At 33.1% G+C, this 19,548-nt stretch overlaps 1 protein-coding gene across 1 annotated transcript in view; it reads left to right on the top strand.

Annotated features, from left to right (window-relative positions):
* The window catches only part of LOC117322317, a 43,109-nt gene that overhangs the window by 7,040 nt on the left and 16,521 nt on the right, over positions 1 to 19,548 (top strand). The window contains exons 2-18 of the mRNA XM_033877171.1: positions 3,562 to 3,627; positions 5,328 to 5,555; positions 6,447 to 6,561; positions 7,067 to 7,214; positions 7,555 to 7,657; positions 8,389 to 8,509; positions 9,235 to 9,306; positions 9,605 to 9,734; positions 10,790 to 11,024; positions 11,469 to 11,633; positions 12,747 to 12,889; positions 13,114 to 13,227; positions 14,789 to 14,864; positions 15,102 to 15,157; positions 15,790 to 15,939; positions 16,432 to 16,552; positions 18,235 to 18,402. Of these exons, the coding sequence (XP_033733062.1) occupies positions 3,562 to 3,627; positions 5,328 to 5,555; positions 6,447 to 6,561; positions 7,067 to 7,214; positions 7,555 to 7,657; positions 8,389 to 8,509; positions 9,235 to 9,306; positions 9,605 to 9,734; positions 10,790 to 11,024; positions 11,469 to 11,633; positions 12,747 to 12,889; positions 13,114 to 13,227; positions 14,789 to 14,864; positions 15,102 to 15,157; positions 15,790 to 15,939; positions 16,432 to 16,552; positions 18,235 to 18,402 (2,211 nt within the window). The remainder of the gene's footprint in view (positions 1 to 3,561; positions 3,628 to 5,327; positions 5,556 to 6,446; positions 6,562 to 7,066; positions 7,215 to 7,554; positions 7,658 to 8,388; positions 8,510 to 9,234; positions 9,307 to 9,604; positions 9,735 to 10,789; positions 11,025 to 11,468; positions 11,634 to 12,746; positions 12,890 to 13,113; positions 13,228 to 14,788; positions 14,865 to 15,101; positions 15,158 to 15,789; positions 15,940 to 16,431; positions 16,553 to 18,234; positions 18,403 to 19,548) is intronic.

Raw genomic sequence — 19,548 nt, 5'->3', positions numbered from 1 at the left:
CAGTATACATGTGCCTGAATGAAAATAAGGGGCGGGGGGGGGGGGGGGGGGACTTTCGCCCGTACTGTAGTTTAGAAATGTATTCCCGTACTCTGTAGAAATATATTCATCCGCTCATCTCTTAACATCAGTGGGGTGTAGTCAGCCATCCATCCCTACCTCCATCCATCCATCCATCCATCCATCATAACAACGTTTGTGGGAGTAAGTAACGCATGTGTCCGTCGTTGTCAATCTCCACACTATGGACTTTGATATTTTAAGAACAACATTCGAAATACGTTTGATAAAATATCCCTACTAATATAAGGGACCAGAGGCCAAGATCAGACGAAATAGATTCGGATCTCGTGTGACCACACTAGTGGTACTCTATGACAATGTTTGTTAACACGTTCCGCATTTTCTATTTTAATCACTTATAATTGAACATAGGAAGAGGACAATCTTGAGATTGAAGATATTAATAAAGATTGGGTAATATATTTTGATAATATCATATATGTACAACTTGTAAGCATACTTGTTTTAAAAATGGGGCTATCTTTTCTGTATTAAATATAGCACGATGATCGGACTGCAATTTGTACCTATTGGAGATCAATGCATCAATGCCATCAATGAAAAAAAAAGATTTTTTTTCTCTCGCGTAACACTTCAGCTATTCTATATAATGATAGATTGTACCCAGGCCTCATACAGTGTTCACATTTTAAATAACGAAACCAAATTACAACGAGAATGTCATTTATAATGTAATTTCTAAGTAATATCTACATTACACTTTCCAGTCACTCAAATCCCTTCGATTATCAACTATTATTGTAATATGAATAAAAGTTCACAGTAGGGGACCCACTAGAGAGTGTTTGTGCTTCATGAGGACAATGCTAATATAAGAAATCAAAATTGTCATGCCAAAAAGCTCTCAACATCAGCACGGATAATTCGGAAATACAAGAGCTGAGCTCGATATGCTGTGTTGTTATTCTTCTGTTATTTAATGTTTTAAAGATCTTATAACTATCAAATCCTCAACAAAAAAAAAAAAAAAAAAAAAGAACAACAAAAAACAAAGAACAAATATTAATAAAAGAACAACAATTACGAATTTATATCATCTACCCTATACATAAAGTACATAAACATTGTCCAAATAACATCCGAAATAGGAATTGTCTTTTGTTTAATTGGCTATTCCACATAACTCCTCCCTTTAAACTATCTCCCTGTGTATCTGTATGCGACACTTATGTTTTTCATTACATAATTTAGTGGTAATCTTTTTAAAGCGTTTTTCGTGTGGAATAATAGCGATAAAACATGATTGTGCTAATAACACTTTCTATATAACCATTTCTATCAATATAGAGTATAGGTGTTTATTCATGAATTTTCTAATCTGTTATAATGTGGAAATGCGTGAAAATGTGTGTACGCCACAATTAGCACATTCACTGTACTTAATTGAAAACAGTTGTAGCATCATTCAATCAGATCTCGCTAGACCTACCATCCTGACAATAGCTGAACAGACAGACAAACGATCGTGAGTTTGGTCCTCAGTGAATTAGGATTGTAGATCATCTGTAATTTAAACTTTTACAAAGTCTCACTACTTGATCCTGCTTTGAGTTACATTTTACAGCTACCGATTTAAAGTATTCTTATGTTGATAAAAAAACAAGTACGTATAATGTATATTCTTGCGCTGACTGTACACTGTCTACGGGTAGTCTCCAGATAACACATTTTAATTACCAGTCAGTACAAATTAATATCAATCCCCATCATAGTTACTTGCTATAACACATATTGACATACTTGGAAAAGTCTAAGCGTTCTGGTTTTCTGAAAAGTAATAAATATTGGAACTTATTCACGCGCGTAATGATATGTAAGGGCAGTGAACGTCACTCTGTAATGTAAAGAATTCCAGTGACACTGTAGCTAAAGCTGGAAAATCCTTGGCAGGTTAAAACTGAAACCAAATATCATACAGAATATATTGCATGGATATAAATACAAAGTAGAGGAAAAAAGATAGACACAAACAGAGTATCAGCGACAAACACCCACTATGTAGGAAATTACCTGACATGCTGGATTTTTTTATCTTCATCAAATTTCATTCTAAAGTCAGTCAGAATACATTTGACTGTAATGTATATAATTCTAATCACGTTTTATCTCTCTGATGGTATATCACATTCAAACTGACATATAATTTGTTGTTATGCCTTTTCGGGTGTTTCTGATATAAACACCATCTATATACAACTTTATAATATGTAGCTTATCAGTATATTTCACTCATTGTGGGCGGTTTTTTTGAGGTACTCTCGCACTGTTTACTATTGTTACTATTGTCATTTAATCCCATTGTCCTTCCTAAAGATATCTAAAACTATATATAAACAAACATTTATAAGTCTATTGGTTAAAATTTTGGGGAAAGAGAACAAATCTAACCCAAATTAATGTATTGGCATTTTCCCAGGTTTACGAAAATAGACCGGTTTGAAGAAAACATTATAACGAGTAAAACATTTTATTCATTGTATGCTAACCAGGCTTTTGACAAGTGAAATACAAAATACGGGTACATCTGTGGCGATGAACATCCGGGTTCACAGAGATTTATATGAGAGTTTTGGATATTTTTTTTAGATGACTGAACATGTGTATTAATCGTGACATAAATTCTTATCGACGGGATCTGATATACTTACATGTAAATGTAGATGTAATGATTTTATGTACATTTTATAGTTTTGGACGAACAAATACCATCTCAAGAATGATTAGCTTATGGAAATTAAGACACTCCGTGTATTTGATTGGTTGAAAATATCAGGAAGATATATCTCTGTTACAACGAACAACTTGTTAATATTAATAGGGATGACACTGCGTCATGCAGACTCATAATCTATATATATAATTTTATAGCTTTAAAAGTTCTCCGAGTAGAATGCATTGAAAGGGATAACTATGCTTACCTCACTTATGTTTTTTCATAATCTTAACTGGGGAAATTCTAAACGGCCAATATTGACAAACTGTATCAACATATTTGAAATGCGACTTAAGACTCAGCATCACAAATATTGTACATAAGAACCTGAGAAAGAAAACAAAGGTGCTCAATACTCAGGAACAGATCGTGAATCGTAATCTTATCATCATCATTTTTCAGGAAATATTTTATTTTTACAACACATGCAACATATCATCATATGCAACGCCTAAAATGAATTTAGCATCTGTTCTTTGTAAAAAAATGTAATATGATTTTTATGGTTTTTTGTTTTTGTTTTTTTGTTGTTGTTTTTGTTTGTTTGTTTGTTTGTTTTTTTTTTTAATTATGGATGAATCAAGCGAAAAAAAGAAAGAATGTAATTAAATACTGAGTGCAAATCATTTGCTTATCCGCTTATATAAACACCACATTAATTAATCATTTCTTGAGATATTATTAGCTCTCCTTTATAACACACGATCAAGAAATATTTATATATTCTTATAATATATCAGATGTATATCAATATCTACTTTCAGACAAACTGTGGGGACATACTCATAGCAGTAAATCCATTCAAAGATCTACCAATCTTTGGGAAGAAGGTAGGAATATCGGCTTTATATTATCTTAACTGATATTATCTTATGATCGTCACTTATCTTATAGTGTCCTATATTATCTTAACTGATATTATCTTATGATCGTCACTTATCTTATAGTGTCCTATATTATCTTAACTGATATTATCTTATGATCGTCACTTATCTTATAGTGTCCTATATTAGTTTAACTGATATAATATCATGATTGTCACTTATATTATGGTGTCCTATATTGTCCTATCTTATAATGTCCCATATTGTCCTACCTTATAATGTCCCATATTGTCCTACCTTATAATGTCCTATATTGTCCTATCTTATAACGTCCTATTTTATAATGTCCTATATTGTCCTATATTATAATGTCCTGCATTGTTCTATAGTATAATGCCCTATATTGTCTTATCTTATATTGTCCTGTCTTATAAGGTCATATAATGTCGTAACTTATAATATACCATATTGTCCTATCTTATAATTATATCCTATATTGTCATATCATATAATGTCCTATATTGTTGTATCTTATAATGTCCTGTATTGTTCTATAGTATAATGCCCTATATTGTCTTATCTTATATTGTCCTGTCCTATAAGGTCATATAATGTCGTAACTTATAATGTCCTATATTGTCCTATCTTATAATTATATCCTATATTGTTCTATCTTATAATGTCCTATCTTATAATGTCCTATTTTATAATGTCCTATCTTATAATGTCCTATCTTATAATGTCCTATCTTATAATGTCATATCTTATAATGTCCCATATTGTCCTACCTTACAATGTCCTATCTTATAATGTCCTATATTGTCCTATCTTATAATGTCCTATATTGTCCTATCTTATAATGTCCCATATTGTCCTACCTTATAATGTCCTATATTATAATGTCCTATATTGTCCTATCTTATAATGTCCCATATTGTCCTACCTTATAATGTCCTATCTTATAATGTCCTATATTGTCCTATCTTATAATGTCCTATAGTGTCCTATCTCATCTCGTCCTATCTTATAATGTCCCATATTGTCCTACCTTATAATGTCCTATATTGTCCTATCTCATCTCGTCCTATCTTATAATGTCCCATATTGTCCTACCTTATTATGTCCTATATTATAATGTCCTATAATGTCCTATATTGTCCTATCTTATAATGTCCCATATTGTCCTACCTTTTAAGTTCCTGTATCGTCCTATCTTATCTCGTCCTATCTTATAATGTCCCATATTGTCCCATTTTATCTTATCAAAATAAGTATCCTGTGATTAAGTCATTGAACATAATCACGTGGGATATTGCACCGAGCGAACGTATTTTGGGGATATAACAACAATGAAGACCATATGGGATACTGAGTATAGTCTAAATACATGCTATTATATGTATAAAATATTTGAATCGAAACACTGTTTTAAGTTCAATTAATATTCGGCGGCAGTTGCGGTTTCATTAGGCCAATGTCAGGACATTGACCTGAAATTGACCTAAACTTTTTTTTATGTGAAAATGACTTCATGTTCAGGCATTTTTTTTTTCAGGTCAAATTTACCTCAAGACAATTTGAATGTGTAATTCATAATACATGCAAACAAAAAAGTAATGAAGTTGGATGTAAACTTATGTTTAACGAATTTTTCTTTGTAATGTTGTTGTTTATCTAAATATAACTGCCATTTGTTATCCTTAAAGCAACATGAAGAATATCACTGGAAAAGTCTAAAACGAATGCCACCACCGCACGTGTTCTACACGGCAGCACGTGCATACCGGCGAATGCAAGAGACTCGAACTAACCAGGTCATTCTGGTTGAGGGAGAATCAGGGTCAGGGAAAACCGAGAGTACCAAATATATGGTCAAGCACCTCGTGTCGTTGTGCCCAAGAGAGGCCGGTGATCTGCACAATCGGATTGTCAAGGTATAAACTTCTGGGATTCCAACGATATAGCAAATCAAATGAATTCCGCATGATATTAATATATTAAGGAACCCCGAATGTTATATGCCACCATTATAAATGGTGTTTATCATTATTATACTATGATGGAAATATTTTCGCTATACATGTTCTTTTGTGTCGTCTGAAGTTCTTTTAATGCAATACACAGGGACTAGGTAAAATTTCCAAACCGGCGTCAATACAGTACATGCATATATAATGTACATGTAATCAAATAGAACTCTTTGTTAGGAATTTGTGATCTTGTGACCTTCGTTATCTAATCAACACGGGGAAGTTAGTTTGTTTGTTTGTTTTTGTTTGTTTTTTTGTTTGTTTGTTTGTTTTTGTTATTTATTTTTAGGAAAATGTTGCTCATGTATAGTATATTTTTCACTAATACAAAGTTATTGGCCAATGACCTGTTGCTAAATGTACATCGGCGACATGGTAGAATAAAACGATTGTGTTAGCCTTTGTAATAAAGAATTATCTAAGTGTAGATAACAAACAAAATCATATCCTAATATATAGTCAAAGATAATTCTGAACAATCTCCAATAAAAGTAAATATTATCGTTTTAAAGAAGAAGATGCCCCTCATATATATGTTTTTATACAGTGCTATAAGTTACAAATTTACACTGTCATCACCTTCCAAAAGTTTGAGCTTCTAATAAAATAATCAAATACATCCCGAAGGGATTCTACCGTGCACAGCTTCTATATTTTGTATGGTAAAGACACTATTATTATTATTTTTGATTTATTGATGTTAATAAATTTATGAGTGACCCACCATATTCACCTCATTCACAATTGTTATTTATATATAGTAGTAGTTTTTATCTTTGATATGTTTTGATGCAGATCAACCCTCTCCTCGAAGCCTTCGGCAATGCCAAAACTACGATGAATAATAATTCCAGCAGATTTGCCAAATATCTAGAGATGACTTTTGTTACCGACGGACATGTGAAAGGAGGTACGTAACACAATAAGTCGTCCAAACAATCTAAACATGTTGTGTGCCTCAGTTGAAATAAACGTCATTAGTTTGAAACCATCAGAGAAAGTAAACAAAATTAATATTGCGTTCCCCTAAAATAATTATCTAACCATATTCTTTATTCTTTTTTAGTCATTTTTTGTTTGTTTGTTTGTTTTTGTTTTTCGTTTTTGTTGTTGTTTTTTGTTGTTGTTGTTGTTTTGTTGCTTTTTTTTTGCTTTTTTTTTTTGCTTTGTTGTTGTTGTTGTTGTTTTTTTGTTTTCTAAGTAAGTAAATCTAATAATTGAAGTTAATGTGGTTTCTAGAGTTGAGCTCTTATTCAAATAAATTTAATTGAAGTGAAGGTGTTATTTTAAATAATACAATTTGTTAAATACAAAATAGTTGGAGTTAGTGTGTTATTATATTTGAAGTAAATCTGAATGAGCTCGCCTAACCAAACATGAGCACGTTACGCTACGTGTTACGTTATTTTTTTCAGCCATTGTAAGAGACTACTTGTTGGAAAAATCTCGGGTGGTTGACCAGATGGACAGAGAAGGAAACTTTCACATTTTCTACTGCCTGTTCGCTGGAGCTCCTGCTACTGTCCTGAAAAATCTGTACCTGAAGGACGCCAACACTTACAGGTAGGAATCGTTGCAACAAAGCAAGTACCCCCTCGATAGCGGTGACAGAACTTTAGATTATTCACATATCGTGAGAGTTGCCTCCCTTTCCAAGAAACGCCGTGATTGTACGAAGGAAAGTTACAGAAATATTAATCAATACATATGGTCAAAATAAATAGATAGATATATATTCAAAATGCGTAACCGGCAATAAAATGTGGTATAGTTCTTACCGCCAACCTTTAGACAAGGTTGAGAAAGGTTGATATTTTTTATGGAAATGTGGAATTTTGAAAGTCTTAGAAAATGGACGACAGCGTCATACTGAAATGGGTCAATGTTTCATATTTCCTTGCAGAATCCTAAAAGGCAACCGCGAATTACTTGCTGGAAGGGAGTTCTACAAAAAAATGTACGAGGAACAGATTGAAGTACTGAAGTCTATTAATTTGGAACAACAGGTATTTCCAGGAATCATGGATGGAAACAATGGCCATGTTCTCTAACTTAATAAAATCTTATTTCTTAATTGCTATGCATTAATATAGAACAAATTCTACATGTTTGTACAACTTTGGTCTAATGCCGGAGAACAATTTCAGGCACTCAAATCTATTTGCAAAAATAACATATTTTACAATGGCAAATTATCACTAATTATATTTTTCCATAAATAAATACATAGAATGTGTAATTAGCGCGATGATGATATAGATCAAAACTTCAAAGAAGCGCTGACATAATGATACTGCTAAAATATGTACGTATACAGTATATACCTATTATATTTTCTATAGTCCTTGGAATTATTGGCTTTGCTTAATATCTGTTATGTAATTGTTGTACACAACATTCAAAACTTCTTAAATACGGCACCGGTCTGAGAGACATTTTTAACAATGACTGCTTGATACGTAACCCGTGAACAACACATTGTATGAAAACAAAACAATTAAATCATTCAACCAATAACAGTCTGGAAATATGTTAATAACATTATTTACATCAAACGAAAATGCATAAAATCACAAACATGTACAATCCAATCAATTGTGAAGTGAAATACACAATGCATAACTACATTTTTGCACTATGCATATTTTTAAGACACATTCCAAAAATTGATTGGCTAGAAGTGGTTTTATTTTTTTGTCAACAATAATAGTGTTTTTGTTTTTGTTCTGACCAACAGGATATTGACATCATCCACACAGTACTGGCGGCCATTCTCCTCATCACACAGGTGGAATTCGAGGAGCCGGATGACCCAAACGAAACATTGAAAATCAAAGACAGCACGCCCGTATCCAACGGTAGGTTTGACTAATATTCCACAGATAGTGTCACACGAATGAGTAACAGTAGCAATATGGCGGCTCATTAAGATACATTAGTATATAGTACTTTGGTGCTGTTGTTTCTGTTATAAAGATTTTGGAGAAAGTCCCTGCTGAATATTGTTTCGATTTGTCGTCCATTTGCAGATTATAGTCCGTTTCCTACATGTATTGTAACTGCTGAGACTAAATATCTATGATGATCACATCATGTATAAATAGGGAAAACTACGTGGCACTTATCAGTCTTGAAACTTAAAACACATGATATCATCAGCGAAATAATTAAGCGTACCCTCAATACATATCGTAAAACAATATGCAGCGCAATCTTATTTAACGGAATAGTTTCAATGAAAAAAGTGCCGAAATAAAATACCATACCATAAAATACATTAACAGTGTACTTGGAATCTTACAGACTCATAGGTTCGCTAACACAGTTATACCAACTTACATTAATCATCTTGCTGGCTCGGATGGAAGCGCGTGAGGGTTCTTGATGTGGTAAGAAAACGGAGTATTCGTTGAAAACCCACGTGATAGGGCAAAGTTATCAATACATTTTCACGTCTCATCGGAGAATTAAACCACGGCCATCTAGATTAAAGGCAAGTGTGTTTCCACTGTGCCACCCAACCACCCATTCTTGGGACAAGTGGTGTTGTAAAGCCTCTGAAAGTCAGTGTTTTTGTTGACAGTGGCCGAGCTACTGAATGTCTCGTATGAGGACTTAGGACATGCACTAATTGCCACGAAGCAGACGTATGTTGGTATGTAAAATTGAATTTTAATCATGCAGTTATACAATCCAAACAAATGATCATGATTTAACATGATGATTCCATCATATGTGTTCTAGCATTATATTTCCATTGCTTATACATTAATGATAAATATTCTTTTTTTTTCATAACAATATTATTCTTTAGTTTAATTAGCTGTTCAAATACAGAATAGAACATTTATCATAGTGACGTTGTGCACGTGAAGCATCTGCGTAGTTTATGAAATACCATTCATTCTTATACTAAAGTTGAATTTAATGATATGTCGATGCATTGTTTCCAGGAGAAACTGTAGTGAAACGGAAGTCCATGGCACAGGCCATCGATACGCGAGACGCCTTCGCTAAAGCCATGTATGAGCGTTTATTCGGATGGATCGTCCGTCAAATCAACATGAACCTGCATCCTGCGAAGTAAGTGTTTTAGGCCATTGTTACCTGACAGTCTTGTTATTTTCAGAAACTGATAATGAATAATTTAAACTTGTATTTTTGGCTTATATGATATTGAACAGGCATTATCGACATTCGCCTAATTTTATCAAAACGAGATAAATGTATTAGCAAAAGCTAAACGAAAGTTATCTGTATTTTGAGAACCCGGTCTGAGTACCTATTTAAGCAGCTCAAGTGGGACAGTTTTACGTTACATACATTCAAATGAGGAATACGGTTCATATTAAAAGCATGAATGCATTTTTTCCTATGTCTTAATGCAATTAACATATCTTTTTGGTTAATACAGGTTTGCCTTAACCTATATACATTGATCACGTTTTAACTAATTTGCATAGCAACACGTTCTAAAAAATAACCCGTACTTTTTGTTTGTTCTTTTGTTTGTTTGTTTGTTTGTTTGTTTGTTTTTTAATCTAATGCTAAAATATCAAAAATTATATTAAAATATAAAAAATGCTCTTATTTATTAGTTTTTGCTCTCCAATCCAAATTTTGAAACTTCTATTTGACCTTTGAGGAGTTTCCTCAGGTGCTCATTTGACAACACCACACTTAAGGCCCTTGACATCTCTTACGAGCTCTAGAAAGACGAAAAAAGCTGTATGAAGCATTAACTTAATGAATTTTGGCTCTGACCATTCAAATTGCCAGTTCGTATTGAAAAGGGCTTATCTGTATGTGTTTTGTACAATCCAGCGGTTCAATGATTTACTTATTTTTCTACCTTGCAACAGATTGGTAAAGAAATGGTTTGATACATACATAATTCACAAAGAGTTAAGACATCCTTTGATTTCCAAACATTCTTTCTGGATAACACCATTCTGTCCACAAGCATCACGACGACTCCAAATAGAACAAAACAACTGTATCATGTAGTATTATATTCAATATTTAGAGTATGAATGTATATTGTATCTTTGACTAAATTTTTATGTAAAAGTGCAATTTACGTGTGTGATTTATGCACCATTCGTAAATTTACGAGTTAACAACAATTTCTCTTTCAGAGTAAAATCATCAACCGGAAGTGCAAGTATAGGTATTCTTGATATAGCCGGATTTGAGAAACTGGAGTCCAACAGCATGGAGCAGATGTGTATCAATTTAATTAATGAGAGACTGCAGAGTTTCACTAACAAGAACGTAATGGACTTTGAGATTTCTATATATAAAGAGGAAGGCATTCAAATCCCTGACATAAAGTTTCAGAACAACGACGCCTTGTTGCAACTGTTCATGAAGGTAGGCATACCTATGTCATTGTAGAAATTCGCAATATGCTTAAAGTGCAGGATCAAATATACACACATAAAGAAAAGCTAACGGTAGAAAGACCTTTATAGGAACAAGGTAAAATACTCAACGTAAAAAAATTGTTTCATGCATTTTTACTATTTTTATGTGGTAAGAATGGTTTTCATAATTCTGAAATGTAGAAAATGTGGGTTTTTTTTCACAATTTTTATTTTTTTTACTGCAATAACAAAAAACAATGTATTTCATAAATCCACATGTTTATATATTTATAAGAACTTTGAACAGTTTTCCAATCTGTAAGACACATCCCTTAATTCCATAATCTAGCTTACCATTGGACACTGCAATCTTAAATAAATGGTTTGTATTTTGTTCAGAATATATAAAGATGCTTGTGCTATCAACAATATTAAACCATATTTTTTTTAGAAAACATTCGGCTTGCTTTCATTGCTTGACGAAGAGTCAAAGTTAGGACAAGGGTCGGATGAAAAGTTCGTAAAAAAACTGAAAGACAACTACGGCACACACGAAAGTTTCACTGTATCTCCGCAAGGACGAGTGGAATTCGGTATCCGGCACTTCGCTGGGCAGGTAATGTTGTTTTAATATAGGTACAATGTATGTTTACATCACTATTGGTACTCTCCATTATTATACGTAGCATTATATGTATGTTATTATTTATAACAAGGTCTTATATATTGTACAATTATAGTATTTTAATCAGACCAGTCATGTCTTATCACCATTAGGTAAATATCGAGTAAAGACTAAATTCAGGTGAATATTTTTCATGTCAATGAAACCACAAACAATCATTATCAAAAGGTTCAGGTTCATTAGACTTTTCTTGAAATTTTCTTCGTGTGCCTTGCTCTAAACCTTCTGTTTCTGTAAAATTCAAATCCTCAGTATCTGTATATAATTTTTGTATTCAGACACATTATCTGTTACCTGATAACAACACTCATTTGCAATATATTCTTTATATTGTAATAACGGAACGTACTGATCACAGGTAAAACGGATCATTTTCATACCTTGAAACAGCAACATATTTTAAAATCAAATATCGTCAGGTATAATATTTATATTGGTATCGTAAATAACATTTCATATATCACGAATAATATGCAACATTGCAAAAATAGCATCAGATAGTGGCATCATTTCATTAAATAGTATTACATGTAACATCAAATGTTGTCATTTGATGCAATTTCCCAGAATGATATTGTATTATAGTGGCATTCAAACCAAAGTGAATCACCTATGATATAGTTTGATACTTTGATAATAATAATGTCACAACATGTCACTGTAAAGTCAAATATTATCGTGTTATTAGTGATTTTCTTTGTTTTACCTCTACATAAGTCTCTATGTCCATACGCTCAAAATAACTTCAAACAAAAATCGCTACATATCATTATATAATTATAAGCACAAAATCGCTACATAGCACCCGACGACGGTAAGCTCAAAATCGCAAAGTAGCACTCTATTACCATAAGCTAAAAGTCTACGCCCATAAGCTGAAAATCGCTACATAGCAATATATGACCTTAAGCTAAAAATCGCTACATAGCACTCTATATGACCGTCAGATCCACAAGCTAAAAACCACTTTATTCCCGAAAGCTACCAAATCGTTTTATACCACTAAGAGCTTTTTGACTCATTTGTTGACTGACTGAATCACAGGTGTGGTATGACGGATCAAATTTTGTCGAGAAGAATCGAGATATGCTGAGCGCAGACATTACCAGCTGTATGAAGAACAGTGAAAATCCATTTGTGTCCGACCTATTCAGCGCAAAGAAAGGACCAACGGGAACAATCTCAGCGTAAATACTAATCATTTATCATTTACAGGTTAACATGTATCCATTTATTAAGACTAGGACAATGATAATGTAATTAATCATTATGATTTCATTAACCCTTTTTGGTATACCTAGTTTCTTTTCGAATATAAAAAATAAAACGGTTTGTATATACTTTTCCGTCTTTTACAAATTTAAATCTAACATCAGGTCTCCATAAATCAATCATCGTTTTTATATTTCAGGACTGTCCATAACATCAGACAGTCAAGAAGGGGAGCAGGTGCAGGTCCAAGGAAACCCCCTACAACACAAGGGCTGCGTCTGATGGCTGATCTCGGTAAAAGTCTGAAAGAAAGGTCTGTGAAGGAGAGGAATTGCATGGCTTGACATTGATTTTATTTTGATACGAACTTTTGCCATATGCTAATAATTAGGGCATCGTATCGGATATGTGGGTGCCCTATAACAATCACTCTGGTTGCATGTCTGCATTTGTGTCTGGCTGTCTGTCCGTCCACAAATCATACTCCTAGCTATAATTTTAGTATTTATTGACCGATTTACATGAAACTGTCTTAAGATGTTCAAGGCTGTCAGGTTCAAAGGTCAGGGCCAAATTTTGCATCTTTTCACCGATGAATATTTCATCATGGCATGCTGAAGTAAAGTTGTTTTGAATTAAACAAAGAGTCAACTTGCCATATTTAAAGGTCTTTGGGTTAGAGGTCAAGGTCACAGGGTCAAATGTCAAGGTATTATTTTTTAAATTTTTCACTGATGAATATTTTGTTCTGGGAAGAAGTCAATTAACCAAAGGTCAGTGTCAATGAACCGAATATTAAAATCAAAGGTTTGTTATGACATGATGAAACAAAGATGTTTAGAAGGATTCAAATGACTTAAAGTCAGTGTCATGTTTGATGTCAAAGTTAAATGTTGTATCTTTTCATTGATGATTTTTCACATTATGAAGCAAAGTAAATAGGAATTAAAGATGATATCAGCTGATTCCAGGTCAATGGTCTATGGGTTATTGCCCTGGTCAAACTAAGTATCTTTTTAGTGTTAAACATTTTTCTATGTCATCATGAAGCAAAATCAGAAAAGATCAAGGTCAAGAGGTTCAAAGGTTCAAAGTCAAGGCCATGTTTAATATTTTTTCACTCATTTTGTTATGACATTATGGAGCGAAATTGGTCTGAATTAAAGGATAAGTGAACTGTCCTAAGATCAAGGTCGCTAAATCATATAAGTTAAACCTGTTGTAAGGAACACCTCTATATACAGGACACTTGTCTATAAAGGACAGACTCATCAGACCAACTCTTTCAAATTTACTACATAATAAACGTCTGCACAAAGGACACTTTTGATCTGTCTTTTTGGTGTCCTTTATGGACAGGTTTGACTGTATATTTGTTTGGTAAAACCAAAACAACAGCTAGTGTCATTTTGAATCGGGGTCGCAATCACGTATACAGTGGCTACCTCACTGAACAACATAGGGGAGGCCATTTACTTGCAATCCAGATCAATTGGGGTAATGTATCTATTTCTAAGCTTCTCGCGAAACATAAACCAAGGGTAGGGAGTGTCAAACAAATCACCTCTGTTCTTCACCTGAGGTTATGTTGCCTGCGCTCTAGTCAACTGAGATATCACAGCCCCTCACTGGGTTAGAAAAAAATGTTGTAATGTTAAAACGTAATACATGTAGAAAACCAAGTTGGTCGGACAGGTCATCCTGAACGTTTTCATGTCCGATCGGGGAATCATAAGTGAAAGGCAAGTGTAATACCACTGTACCATCCGGGCACCCTGGGTCACCTGATAACCACGCCCTCTCATTTTGTGTCCTTGCCCTGCATGTTGTGTAAGACACGTAGGATTAACATAATTCTTATTGGCTCTGCATAGGTATGGTGACACTCTTCGGGGTACAAGCCAGATTTACAACCCGAAAGATCACAAAACTGTCATCTCATACTTCCAGGTAGGTCACTTGAGTGTTTACGTATTGATACCTGAACATTATACATTAAAAACATAATGCATGAAAAACATCGCCAGCGGCAACATCATCAACATTTCATTGTCGGTATAAAGGATGAATTGAGATTTATAATTTTGTGTTTGTTTCGGATATGCAGATGGTTCAATGTGTTGTTTATGAACATATCACTTAACAGTTTAAGATATTCTTGACATTAAATACTTTTATATATTTCAGAGCTCTATGAACGAGTTGTTGAAAAAATTACAGCACGCAGAACCTTACTATATTAAGTACGTATATGAACTATCATTCTCAATATTTGTTGGTAGGTAGATAATCTTAACCTAACATGAATACAGGTGCACTCTCAAATAAGCTCTAACTTAATTCCACAACTTGTTCTGAAAGTCCCATCCTATAAGATAAGCCATTGGTGTAGTTAGAATTCTTCTAATGCGGGTCAATTTAGGCATTTACAAAATTCAATGTATTTATTATGAATAACATGTTACCTGCAGTCAAAATAAATCCATTAATTATTTTCAAATGTTTAAGCCTTTAAAGTATAGTTAATTTGCATGCGTTCGTATGTTTTAAGCTAAATAATATGTTGGTAAAACTGTTGGACATGTTTTACATTAAAAGATAAGCAAATGTATGGATTATCGAAGTGGTAAACTTGTATCATTGATATAACGTTAAAATTAACTTAAATTTCTAGACATAACCACTCGGCACATTTGAACTACTGGTGTCACGTTAAAACAACCTGTTCAATTCACTAAATGTACTAATAACATATATATAATTCTATAGTATACAAATGGGACACATTTCAGGATATATGAATAGCTCGTTATCTTGTTTACCATTTTCATATGAGGTAAATTATAGCTTACAACAAACCTTGACTTTAACACAGGTGCATCAAGCCAAACATGCTTCAGCAACCAGACACATTTGATGAAGTGCAGGTTTCAGAACAGATGCTTTACAACGGGATCTCGGAGGTGGCTAAAATAAGGAAACTGGGACTACCCGTCCGAAAACGTTATGATGATTTTACAAAGAGGTGAGATGTCTTTCCTTTGGTATGATATAGATAGACTCACTTCGTCAGCAAAAACTCTGATAGCTCGAAGACCTTGCTTAACTTGAAGTAAAGATTCAATGCCGACAGTAAATATTTTTTTATAAAATGTTTTCGATTTTCTCGAACACTCGGGATATGTTATATCATAGTACCACTGACTGCGAGACAACATGATTTGACTGTATAGACAAATGCCTGTCCTTAGTAAGTTTATGGTTTAAATTATGTATCCCTCCGCGGATCATTCTATCTATAACTAAAAACATCACACTTTTAGTATATGAATATGAGTATTTCCAGACTTTTAGAAATATACTTGAACAACAAATATGAAACAAGATATTGAATAACACACTTTATTTACTGTTGACTTAAACGAATGCTAATTTAAGCTTAAGTTATCATCGGCAATGCTATACTCCTCATCTCGCATTCAATTCAAATGAACACTTTGTCAAAAATGTTTTATAGGTACAGGCCATTATACGTGGAATGCCGGAAGGCCAAGACGGACAGGGCTGGGACAGAGCTGCTCCTGACGAAAGTTTTGCCTGTTGATATGATGAAAGGGATAAAGTTTGGCAAATCAAGGGTTCGTACTACTGATTAGATGATATTTGCTATGCTTTCCAATGTTAAGTGATCTGCACTAACTAAACTTTTTACCCAAAATTATTATATCAATCTGAAGATGACTCCATCAAGGGGAAATTGATTTAAGGATTCTACGTATCAGCAATCAGAAGAGGCCTTAAGTTAATTTTCGCCGCTACCATAGGCAACGTTAGTAGCAAAATCGAAGGCATAAGGCTTTTTCACTTTAGAGAACCTCAAGCAGTAACTCATATTTCTGGTTGACAGGTTTATGCTTTCCACACTTTGATAACCTGCTATTCAATACCAATGACAAGACTCTCATAAATATCCTTGGGATCGCAGATAAATATATCTTGAAAATAGGAAAGGTTTACCAGGTCGCGAAAATAGCTTGAAAGATACAAACTACGGATCACGAATAATGTATTATTTCACATTGGAAATTCTATCATATTGAGATATTGATTTTTATTCAAAAAGAGGCCACGGAATCCTAATAAGAATGGATATAAATCTATATATAGCTTCATTTGTAAGAGTTATATTGTGCTATTTCGTTATGCTTCTTTATCTTCTCTAATATTTAGATATTCTGTTGATGCGATAACTCTATTTATCGCACTTATCATTCAGTATGGTAATGTCGCTGCAAAATATTATCAAGAAAATACATACTTACTATAACACAAAAGTGTAACTATTTTATTATCTTTATCGAATGGAGTACTTTTTAGACCACGGATGCATTAGATGTGTTTGAGAAAAGATTTGCCTCTAATATTAATTTGATAACAACGGACTATACACGTGAAAATGCAACTGAACCATATTAAGTTGTTTACATCTTTTCATCTATTTCCCACATGAGACTGATTACGACTGATTATATATTTCCAATATGAAATTGATTACGACTGATTATCTATTTACTATTTGAAATTAATTACGACTGATTATATATTTCCCATATATAATTGAATACGAAAGATGATATATTTCCCATGTGAAAATGATTACGACTGATTATATATTTCCCATATGATATTGATTACGACTGATTATATATTTATATATGAAATTGATTACGACTGATTATCTATTCCAATATGAAATTGATTACAACTGATTATCTATTCCCAATATGAGTAATGCAAATGAACAACAAATGGTATATTATCAAGTTTACAGTATATACGACATGGAATTGCGTTCTTCCAATATGGCCATTTCGATAAAAATGTTTCTATCATTTTATTGTTTTCAAAACTGTCATTTATGTCAATGCAAAACGTATTCGAAAAATAGTCACACAATTTTAATTCTTCGTATTGTATATTGCTCTCATGTAAGTGTAGATACTTTTGTCCATATCTTTCACTAAATAATTCTCCGTTTAACCCGACTAATAGTATGTGAACATATTATCAAATAAATACAAACAAACATGCAGAAGATAGTAAAATAAAGATGTTGAATGCAGATCACATAGACTATATTATACACCGTGTTTTGATAATTTCTAAAAGATTCTATAAAAAGCAGTAATATCCGATACGCTTGTATGTTGCAGATATGTTATAGATGAAATCCAATATTTTTTATGTTATAGACGTATAGATGCATTATAATAAGGTCAATATTGAACATTTATAGATAACTTTGAATTGGGTTTATCAGGTATTCATGCAGGAAGATATCAGTATCTGGCTGGAGAAATGTCGAAATGTCAGGGAACGGGCAGCTGCAGATGTAATTGCTAAGAGGTGGAAGCAATATCAGGATGAAAAAAAGAGAAAACAAGACGAACGAAGATCCATGCTGGAGAGGGAACGTGATATTACAGATGTTAGTACAGGAGAGATTGAGAAATCAGAACAAATTATCTTTCCTTGTGCGATATGAAGACTTTGAGAACATAGCATTGCCTGGATTTGGCCAAGATTTACCCTTCTAGAATATATACCGTTATTTGCGAAACGAAACACACTAACGTGGTAACACTTAAGAAATACATGTACAATCGCAAAATACATTCACTGACATCTTCCATAGAAATCTAGTAGGTCAGAAACATGCTCTTAAAGCTACCTTTTTAAATTGAAAGTTTGTCAAGGATGACCATCGAAAATGTCAAAGTTCACATCGCAAATGCAATTGATATACTTAATGTGATAATGATAAATTGTGATAAAACTTTCCTTAATTCATCAACATTCATCTCTCGGAACTCAGTTGAATAAGATGTAACCAATGTAATTTCCACACTTTTTCTTTGAACATATATTATACATTTATTGTATTTACCTATGAGTATAAGAAATTGTGTATAGCTGTTCGGATGCCCTAATTCTAGGTAAGACAACAATGCAGTAAATATTCATACAATCTATTAGAACGAAAGTAATGCAAATCATATTACCTAATAAACTATAGGGAACAACCAACCAATTGAAAAAAATATATTTTTGAAACAGCCCCTGTGTATAGAAAGTTGAGCCAAGGATAAAATGTCTGGCAGCCACTGATTGGCCAGTATGTTATGAAGTGATAAAATAGATATGTAGCCTGATAGGTAACTATCAATAAGAAATGTTGATATAAATTTCGTAAGTCCGATTGATTTTTTTCCCAAAAGTTCACGTAATAATAATAAACAGGTAAACATTTAAGATTTTTGAGAATTTTTACTGCGAAATTCACCTATTTTCAAAATGGCTACCCTGGAGAAAATTTGAGCTGAAGGACCCAACTTTTTTTTTGATTAGGTGTTATATCAGACCCTAAACGTTTGTTATAAACCATAATTGTCATATTGAATTCAAGAATTTGAATGAAATACTCCAAAACGTTAACACTAAAGTCTATGGGAAAACAAGTGGTTGGTTGGTCTCTATAGGCAAACAGAAAACGGAAATCCAAACAGAAATTCGGGAAAATATAATTTGAGATTCAGTACACAAAACTGTGAACTCAGTTATGAACTCCGGCTTG

This window comes from Pecten maximus, chromosome 2, assembly GCF_902652985.1.
Source record: "Pecten maximus chromosome 2, xPecMax1.1, whole genome shotgun sequence".
NCBI lineage: Eukaryota > Metazoa > Mollusca > Bivalvia > Pectinida > Pectinidae > Pecten > Pecten maximus.
Note: the sequence above shows the minus strand (reverse complement) of the source record. Positions and strands in the feature narration are given on the sequence as shown.